This window comes from Carassius carassius, chromosome 47, assembly GCF_963082965.1.
Source record: "Carassius carassius chromosome 47, fCarCar2.1, whole genome shotgun sequence".
NCBI classification, from domain to species: Eukaryota; Metazoa; Chordata; class Actinopteri; order Cypriniformes; family Cyprinidae; genus Carassius; species Carassius carassius.
This window is the reverse complement of record NC_081801.1, coordinates 11,194,061-11,204,143: the sequence shown is the minus strand read 5'-3', so window position 1 is coordinate 11,204,143 and position 10,083 is coordinate 11,194,061. Positions and strand designations below refer to the sequence as shown.

The 10,083-nt window shown below is 35.7% G+C and overlaps 1 protein-coding gene across 1 annotated transcript; it reads left to right on the top strand.

Annotated features, from left to right (window-relative positions):
- The first annotated feature begins 410 nt into the window (after positions 1 to 410).
- Positions 411 to 8,641, top strand: chrdl2 (chordin-like 2). The gene is made up of 11 exons (XM_059542631.1): positions 411 to 577; positions 1,471 to 1,583; positions 1,807 to 1,900; positions 2,006 to 2,151; positions 2,481 to 2,574; positions 2,726 to 2,790; positions 5,373 to 5,541; positions 5,645 to 5,833; positions 5,915 to 6,091; positions 6,648 to 6,740; positions 7,786 to 8,641. The coding sequence occupies exons 1-11, from the start codon at positions 460 to 462 to the stop codon at positions 7,917 to 7,919; spliced, it is 1,392 nt and encodes a 463-aa protein (XP_059398614.1). The 5' UTR covers positions 411 to 459; the 3' UTR covers positions 7,920 to 8,641.
- Positions 8,642 to 10,083: the final 1,442 nt, after the last annotated feature.

The following is a 10,083-nucleotide window of genomic DNA, read 5'->3' as shown; positions in this document are numbered from 1 at the left end:
TACAGAAATGCTTTTATTTTTTATTACATAAAATAGCTCTTATTAAATAAATATATCAGCATAATATCAAATTTCATGTGCTTAAATCTATATACTGATACTGTGCAGCAGTTTACATTTTATTAAGAACTAAGCAGGAGCTCAATTAATATTTTTTTTAACTACTGTCAATATTAATATTAAAAATATATATAAAAAAAAGTTATTTATTATATAAAATATTTGAATAAAAAAGCTGAATATTATCAGATTTGACGCGAATTTTCTCATGATTGATTATTTTTATTTATTTATTTTTTTCGTGTAAAGTTTCTAAAAAAATGTTTGTACAACACAACGAGCAAGTGGATTTTCCTGTAGGAGGCGCTTTAGATAAAAACCTAGAAGCACTACAGAAACTCCCACAGTAGTCAGACCGTCGTAGTTGTGAAGTGGGGAGAAGTTTAAGACAAATACTGCATGTCCACAGTTTCCTGGAACATGAAGAAAAGAATGACCTACTTGAAACATCTTTTCATTTTGGTCACAATGCGATGCTTCGTTCAGTGTGAAACAGAGGCAATACGACCAGGAAAAAGTAAGTGACTCAATCAAGAGTATGTTATTGGTAAATGGGCATCACACTTCGATGCATCATTGTGCCAGCGATACGACTGCATTGAAATTGCTGAGTGATGAGGTTATATGATACAAATTCATTTATAACGAAGCTAAAATGTTTTAAAGTCATTAAAACGGATGTCATTTCGTGAAAAAGTGTCTTTTGTGCTCTTCATTAATATATGCAAACAGCGATATTATTAATATTTTATTAAGACACCAACAAAATTCCGTACGTTAACAGTATTTTATTTATTTATTTAATCCTTTTTATCCTAATATATGATGCCTTTTTGGTCTTCCCAGCCATATTTGCTAATAATGTTGTAATTAGTCTTCCATACTATATTTGTAGGTTTTAGTGGACAAAACATTTTATTAAATATGTCTCCAGGTTATTCTTCAAATATTTTACAATCACAACCCTCCATGTACAATTCACTATGAAACTCAGATAATGACATCATCATCCTCCTATGAAGATTTTGATCACTTTATCAATGATCTTATATTTTGTCAGATTTGTTAGTAAGAGACTTACTTTTTTTTTTGTAGTAAAAAGTTTAGTGTCATCTTTTAGTGGCATGACCTTGGGAAATGGCTAAATAAACTGTAAAACTGTTAATCCTGTTTTATATTTAGAATTTGATGCTATTCTTGAAAATCAGATGATAATATGTTTGTGTTTAAACATATAAACTATTTAAACTGAACAGAGATGACATCTCTGTGACAGTGATGAACTGCCTTTAACTGTCATTTTGCATTATTGACACTGTTTTCATAATTAATGTTGTTCAGTTGCTTTGACGCAATGTATTTTGTTTAAAGCGCTATATAAATAAAGGCTACTTGACTTGTTGCATGCAGTGTCAGGTGTTTCCTGCACTTTTAAAGAGAAGATGTACAGGCCAGGAGATAGCTGGCATCCCTATCTGGAGCCCTTTGGATTCATGTTCTGCATGCGCTGTACTTGCGCAGAAGTACGTATCCAACTTCCAAGTCAAAATAATGACTTGGAAAAAGTTTTCATATGCATTGTTTTATTTATTATTTTTTTTTACCTAAAGGATACAGGTGATCATTACATGAATCATTTCCTATACAGTTTATATGCATGCATCTAGGCGCATGCACATGTCAGATCCACATGCAATGTATAATGTGTCAATGTTTCTGTCTACTTTCATGTGGGTGTATGTATAGTTTGGTCATGTGAAATGCAACAGCATCAAATGCCCTGTTCTGCGATGTGAAAATCCAGTGACTAACTCACAGCAGTGTTGCCCTCGTTGTGCAGGTAAAACATTGCACTTTTCCAGGTCCCAGTGTTAATGTGAATTAATATGCATGATTCTAATGCATTCTTATTTGAACCATCTGATGCCTATTCTCATAATCACAGATGAGCACAGAACTCCTGCTGGGCTGCGGGCACCCATTAAAACCTGTAGGTATAATGGAAGCACTTACCAAACAGGGGAAATATTTGAAAACCATGAGCTCTTCCCATCCCGTCAGTCGAACCAGTGCGCCATGTGTACTTGCTCTGTAAGTTTTTTTTTTTTTTTTAATCTTTGTTGTTGCTTTCACCATAGTGCATCATCGAACATGGGGCTCTAACCTCAAACAGTTAAAAAAATCCTCTATAGTATAATGTATTGAAAGATGGTGTCGGAGAGCAGGCGTAATTACAGTAGAGGGGAGTGCTAGCAATACCAAAATCATGGGTTCCATGTATACCTCAAAAGGTATATTGCTTTGCCCCATGTTGTCAGGCACTGATGTTGAAATGCTGATTTTAATCATTAATGATTTAATAATTAATTATGTCAATTTCTGATTTTTAATATTCTTTTTTTTTTTTACATTTTTTTAAGAATGGAAATATATTCTGTGCACTGAAAACCTGTCAGCCCATTACATGCTCCTCACCAGTGTCAGTCCCGGATACTTGCTGCTTAGTGTGCAAAGGTGAGAATATGTGCAACTTAGAATATTGTTGGTGTAAATACTACTGAGATTTATTAATTTTAGACTGAAGTTGGATGCTACAAGCTGTATTCATGTTTAATTCCTCCCCTGAGTGTGGAATTAAATAACATTGTCTCCTTTGAATAAACAGAAAGTGCAATTGATATCAATTCTGCATCATTTGAGGATGGAGGACAACAACTGAACAGAGGAGTTGTATGTATTTTCTTTTTCAGGGTGGTCACTGTACTCTTTAACCCTGTATCAGATATCTCTAAATTATCAATATGATCAAAACTTGATCAAAATCTGACTTATTGCACATCTATAGTCTACTACAATTCTTTTAGTGTAATTCTAAAAGACCCTTCAGGTTGTGCTACACGTCTTTTTTCTGTGAATTTTCTACTGATTTTTTATAATGTAAATGTAAGAATTACTTTTATATTGTTAGTAATATTTAAAGAGGAACACCTACTGGACTGTAGCAACTTTACTTATTAGCCATAAATATTTTTTTAAAATGCATATTAATATAATACATAAAGGTTTTGAGAACCATTTATTTGTATCTTTCAATCATTTTTGTATTGCATTGCATTGCATTATATGTTTTGCCCCCACAATAAAAACTACAGAGCTTTGATCTTAAAACTATCAAGCATTTAAATATTATCTTAATAAGACATATATTATTGGGAAATATACAGTAGCAACTGATATTTATAAGCATGTTTTAAGTAGTCTGCTTTTGTATCTGAATTTCATCTTACTTTTTGGCCATATAAGTATCATCAGCTGCAATCAATTTCATATTTTGTGCTTATTTGGACCTTGGAATAAAATTGAGGTGTTTTTTTTTTCTTTTTGAGTATGAGCCTCATATTGTACTATATCATATGAACCATTAAAGCAGAGATCTTCAAATCTGGCCCACGAGGTCCACTCTCCTGCAGAGTTCTAACCATAATCAAACGCACCTCTTCAGGATCATTAGAAAATCACAGGTAGTTGAGTTTGATAAAGGTTGGAGCTAAACTCTGCAGCGCATTGGCCCTCCAGGGTAAGATTTGAGGAACCCTGCATGAAAGCCTGATGTATATATGATGCTCAACTAGATTTATATACAGTCGTGGCCAAAAGTTTTGAGAATTACATAAATATTGGAAATTGGAAAAGTTGCTGCTTAAGTTTTTATAATAGCAATTTGCATATACTCCAGAATGTTATGAAGAGTGATCAGATGAATTGCATAGTCCTTCTTTGCCATGAAAATTAACTTAATCCCAAAAAAACCTTCCACTGCATTTCATTGCTGTCATTAAAGGACCTGCTGAGACCATTTCAGTAATCATCTTGTTAACTCAGGTGAGAATGTTGACGAGCACAAGGCTGGAGATCATTATGTCAGGCTGATTGGGTTAGAATGGCAGACATGACATGTTAAAAGGAGGGTGACGCTTGAAATCATTGTTCTTCCATTGTTAACCATGGTGTGCTGCAAAGAAACGCGTGTAGCCATCATTGCGTTGCATAAAAATGGCTTCACAGGCAAGGATATTGTGGCTACTAAGATTTCACCTAAATCAACAATTTATAGGATCATCAAGAACTTCAAGGAAAGAGGTTCAATTCTTGTAAAGAAGGCTTCAGGGCATCCAAGAAAGTCCAGCAAACGCCAGGATCGTCTCTTAAAGAGGATTCAGTTGCGGGATCGGAGTGCCACCAGTGCAGAGCTTGCTCAGGAATGGCAGCAGGCAGGTGTGAGCGCATCTGCACGCACAGTGAGGCAAAGACTTTTGGAAGATGGCCTGGTGTCAAGAAGAGCAGCAAAGAAGCCACTTCTCTCCAAAAAAAACATCAGGGACAGATTGATCTTCTGCAGAAAGTATAGTGAATGGACTGCGGAGGACTGGGGCAAAGTCATATTCTCTGATGAAGCCCCTTTCCGATTGTTTGGAGCATCTGGAAAAAGGCTTGTCCGGAGAAGAAAAGGTGAGCGCTACCATCAGTCCTGTGTCATGCCAACAGTAAAGCATCCTGACACCATTCATGTGTGGGGTTGCTTCTCATCCAAGGGAGTGGGCTCACTCACAATTCTGCCCAAAAACACAGCCATGAATAAAGAATGGTACCAAAACTCCCTCCAACAGCAACTTCTTCCAACAATCCAACAACAGTTTGGTGAAGAACAATGCATTTTCCAGCACGATGGAGCACCGTGCCATAAGGCAAAAGTGATAACTAAGTGGTTCGGGGACCAGAATGTTGAAATTTTGGGTCCATGGCCTGGAAACTCCCCAGATCTTAATCCCATTGAGAACTTGTGGTCAATCCTCAAGAGGCGGGTGGACAAACAAAAACCCACTGATTCTGACAAACTCCAAGAAGTGATTATGAAAGAATGGGTTGCTATCAGTCAGGATTTGGCCCAGAAGTTGATTGAGAGCATGCCCAGTCGAATTGCAGAGGTCCTGAAAAAGAAGGGCCAACACTGCATGTAATTGTCGATAAAAGCCTTTGAAACGTATGAAGTGCTTGTAATTATATTTCAGTACATCATAGAAACAACTGAAACAAACATCTAAAAGCAGTTTAGCAGCAAACTTTTTGAAAAGTAATATTTATGTAATTCTCAAAACTTTTGGCCACGACTGTGTGTGTGTGTGTATATATATATATATATATATATTTTGAAAATCAGGGTTAAAAATAAAATGTATTTTATTGTTTCATTTATACAACTCTATGTTGTTCCAGAGTTACAATATTTGTTTTTATATGTCCTGAAATACAAGAGGCATTCTGTGGATCAGTGTGCTGCAGAGCAGGTTAGTGGTCGCTCACTTAGGACCACTCCATCCACACTGCGGGGGTCTCCGAGAGGCCTCAACCTACAGACACTACACCTCAAAGGAGCTGCCGAAACTACTGTTAAAATTCTTCTACAGCGCAAACATCAGAGAGGTAAACTGTAATGCGCCACTCTTTCCAAATCAAGAATTGCTTTTCAAAATCCACTGAAGTCATATCCTGTCAAAGTAACGTTGGGTTTCTGACTTTGTCTAAGCTTGTGTGTACAGTGGCAAGACATATTCTCATGGTGACGTGTGGCACCCAGTGCTGGGGAAGGTCTTGGAGTGTATCCTGTGCACCTGCAGGGACGGCTTGCAAGAATGCAGGCGCATCACGTGTCCCAACCAGTATCCATGCCAACATCCCATAAAGATAGAGGGGAAATGCTGTAAGATTTGTCCAGGTAGGCGTATCAGCGCTATTATATTTTTAATAATTTAAACTTCATGTTTTATCAGTGTGTTTCTTTTAACTTGGTTCCCAGATCTCAAAGCAGAGAGCAACAGGACAGAGTGCTACTTTACTCAGGACAATAACAGTCTCCTGGTGTATAAAGTTGAACCTCCATCAGCTGCTCAGTCAGAAGATAAAGTACGGATGATTGCCATCGAGAGACAAGGAGCCACGGAAGTAGAGGTGCAAGTCTGGAAAACTGTTGAAGGTGATTTAAGCAAGTTATAATGTAGAGCAGAACAACCTATTGTTGGAGGCCAATAAAAGGGAGAAAAATTATTTTACTTTACTTGATTTTCTTCCAAATTCTTAGTCACTGACCTAGATTTTTTTCAGTTTTGTAAATCTTTGTCGGTTCTCAGCTGCAAGATAAGGTTGCAAATTATCGCTGTATGCCACTGGAATTATGTTTTTTGTAACACTTTACAATAAGGTTCCGTTTGTTAACATTTTTTTAAATACATTAGTTAAAATGAACTAACAATGAAAAATACTTGAAAGCATTTATTCATCTTAGTTAATGTTAATTTCGACATTTCTTAATATATTATTAAAATCAAATAAAATGTCTTTTAATATTAATGAATAGACCTCACCTAACATGAACTAACAACCAACAACTGCATTTTTTTATATAAAGAAGAATAAATGCTGTAACAAACGTAATGCTCATTGTTAGTTAATGCTAGTTTATGTATTAACTAATGGGACCTTATTGTGAAGTGTTAACCATGTTTCTTTAATTTGTCTTCAAATCTTTGCAGGTTTTTTGCATCTGATGGAGACAGGTGACGTTCAGAAGAAAGACCTCATAGAGCATCCGGAAAATTACATCTTGCTGACTACATTAGATGAGGGTATGCTTCATTGTTTTAATTTCACCAAATTAATTTTGTGTGAGGTTGCAATTACTGCTCAGAAAGTCCTAGCATTTAAACCTTCAACTGTGTATTTTGATAGTTAAAATTGAGTTTGAGTTGAAAATGTTTTTGGTAAATAAAAGGCAAACTTATTGCTCTCCTTGCAGGTCAACCTATAGTATGTTTTAAATGGCCCTGAAAACTGAGATTCTAGGTATGAAACTAAATATTTGAGCTCAGAGTAGTTACAGATGCCAGGTTATATGAAAAGGTGGAGGAGACCAAAGGAAATTGAACGTCTAACATGTAAATTAAAGAGTTTTTCAGCAAGTCACTCCTAATGCAGTTTGTGTGCATTGGCTGTCTTTCAACTTACATGCTGCACAGATTTACTTCTGTTTCTCAGTGCACACTAAAGCAATTTTTATGAAAAATAAAAGTAAGAATCGTGAGTTATTAACTCAGAATTGCGAGTTATAAAATCAATTCTGAATTTACATCTCCTAATACTGACTTTTTTGTTTCTGCTATGGAATTAAAAAAATAAAAGCAGTTGCGATTTTTTTTTTTTTTTTTTTTTTTTTTTTTTTTATCTCACAATTCTGACTTTTATTCCCATAATTCTGAGTTTATTTCAACTGATTTAGATGACTTTATTTGTTCTCAGTCTGCAAAAAAAAAGAAAAAAAAAAGTCAGAATTTGTGAGATAAAACCCAGAATTTAGAATTTTGCCTCAAAAATCTAATTTTACACAATGCTGACTTTATATCCTGCAGTTCTGACTTCTTTCTTAGAATTGTGAGATATAAACTCAGGATTGTGGAAAAAAAGTAAAAAATCTGATATAAAAGTTGCCATTAGGCCTACCTTTTTTTTTTTTTTTTTTTTTTTTTTATCCCATGGCGTAAAGAAGTTTCCATATGATTCAGATGCAACTTTCAGTGTAAACACACAAAGCCTAATGCATTTCACAAGTGCTTCGCCTTTACCAACTTAATTTTTCCCGGTTTGGACTGTCCTTTCCTTTTTGTGTTAACACAGAAACTTGGAGAAAATTCAAAGAAGAAGAGGACAAGCAGAAAGATTTGAGTAAGATTAGGAGCTGTGAAGACGGGATCAAGGAAGTGGTGAAGTACTTAAACCCTGAACAGCTGGACAGCCTTTGCACTTCTTAGTCTCCTCCCTGCTCTAACACTGTGCCATCTCAGTCTGACACACATTTTATTACCAGAAGAACACACACAATCTACAAAACCAGATGCTGGCAGCAGGTAGTCTAAAGATCTGCTTTATTACTAGGAGTCAGTTTAGCACAAGTCTTTATGAGTCTGACATCCCAGAATTCTTTCTGAGACCTGTTTTTTTTTTGAGGCCTTGAGGTCATTCAATTTTCTTGCATTGTTGAAAAATGCATGTTTGATAAGAAGTGAATAAATGTAAGCTATTTGGCCAGAATTATAAGGAAGAAAGATTTTAAAGCAGTTATCATCATCATTATTAAAGGAAATGATGTATGTAATTTTAGCAAGCTTCCACTGTATGTACATAAGAGGGAGAAAAAGGATGATATAGACAGCTTATTGGCCAGAATGCTTTTATAAAGTTGACGTAGGCCACATATTTTTCTACTGTTCTTAGATATATGCCACTCATAATGTATATGTAATATGGATAAACTAAAAATAGACTATTTATTGTAAAGTCAAAGTAACCATCATGATCTTTACTTCATTAGAATATGTTTTCTGCCTATCTTCTATGCAGAAAATGTTTTGCATTGTAATGTATGTTGCCTGTATATTGATCTGGTTATGCATAACTCATATGCACTTAAAATTATGAAAAACATATTGGGCTGATGTCCTAGCTAACCAATATAAAGTCCCATTGAAAGATATTCTTTGTATTTTTTATAGAATGTTCTTGTTTTCAAAAGATATTATGGTATGGAAACCCATTTCTGCCAAAAATAAAAAAGTTGATTGCAATTTTTTATCTCAGAATTCTGAGCTTACATCTCGCAATTCAGTTTTTTTCTGCAATGGAGTAAAAAGTTAATTGTGATCTTTTATCTCACAATTCTGACTTTTCTTCTCAGAATTACAAAATCACAATTGCACAATATAAACTCGTAATTGCTAGTTAACATCTTGCAATTCTGATTGTATTTCTTGCAATTCTTAAAGAAAACAATTCAGAATTGTGATGTGAAATCAGAATTACCTTTTTTTTATTGCAGGTGGAAACGGGCTTCCATATTATGGCCTAATGCAGTAAGTATAAAAGAATCATAGGTTCTTTGTTGTTAATGTAGATAATGTTGGGTTTTGCAGGCTTTTAGGTATCAAACATCCATATAATAAAGAAGGTCTTTAGTTCACATGATCATTGATACTAATGAGAAACTTTTTATAATGTTGTAAATGAGAAGCAGAAATGATGGGATGTTTACTTTGAGCTGGAACGAACAATTCTTTGTGGTATACGTTAGTCATCATGATGGGCTTATGACATTGTTTGTTCTTCAGTCTTGTTAATCACAATGAACCGAGACGGGCCACCGAACTCAGATTGGGGCAGTTCAGGGAGTTGTGACTAATATCCTCTCTCTCCAGATCCCAAAAGCCCACTTTCCTCTTCTGTCACAATGAGTCATAGTGCTGGCCGCACACAAAGTGCCAGACGGTGCTGTTCATCTCTCACTGAAGGCCTGACAAAATATTTTGAAACAGAAGCCCCTCAGTTGCAGACCTTAATAGTCACACAATGAAGCTGTGAATTATTTCCGCTGGCTGTTGGTTCTAACAGTTTCTGGCATTTTGTTCTCTTTGAACAGCTTTGGAGGGAGACAAAGGAGATTTTACTGTGTGCTCATATTTCAGCTTCTCTCTTTTGTGTATGTTAGTTTAAGGGGATGGTCGGACATCCCGTTTGATCCGTACGCAGGCCGCTGTTTCACAAAAAGAGCCCTTTTTAATAATGCCCTTTGTAATAATGAAAATCTTCTGATTTGATATGTCTGTGTTGATCTGATGGAGTCTGAAATGGTTTCAGCCCCTTGGAGTTCGACACTTGTGGTTTTTTAACGTAGTTCTTTTAGCACCTTTGCTTTTGGCTAAAGGTTTCGAATTTCCAATAAATAGCATTCAGCTATGCATGCTTAGTCTTGGCTCTGGCATTCTGAACAGCTGGGGGCAGTCACTGGGTATAAATCAGGTGAATGGGTCAGTTCTCTGTGTGAGTGTTCCTGCTCCGCTTTTCTTTCCATTGTTGCATGTAAAAGTGTAAAATGGAGTTGCGTTTTGTATCACTGCGATGTTCGGCAGCTATTTAAAAGCC

Bases quoted from the DNA above. Each gene is read 5' to 3' on its own strand.
- chrdl2 (XM_059542631.1), top strand. From the start codon at position 460: ATGTCCACAGTTTCCTGGAACATGAAGAAAAGAATGACCTACTTGAAA. The intron at 2,791-5,372 runs GTATGTATTTTC...CTGAAATACAAG, and splicing joins AACAACTGAACAGAGGAGTT to AGGCATTCTGTGGATCAGTG. The intron at 6,741-7,785 runs GTATGCTTCATT...GTGTTAACACAG, and splicing joins GCTGACTACATTAGATGAGG to AAACTTGGAGAAAATTCAAA.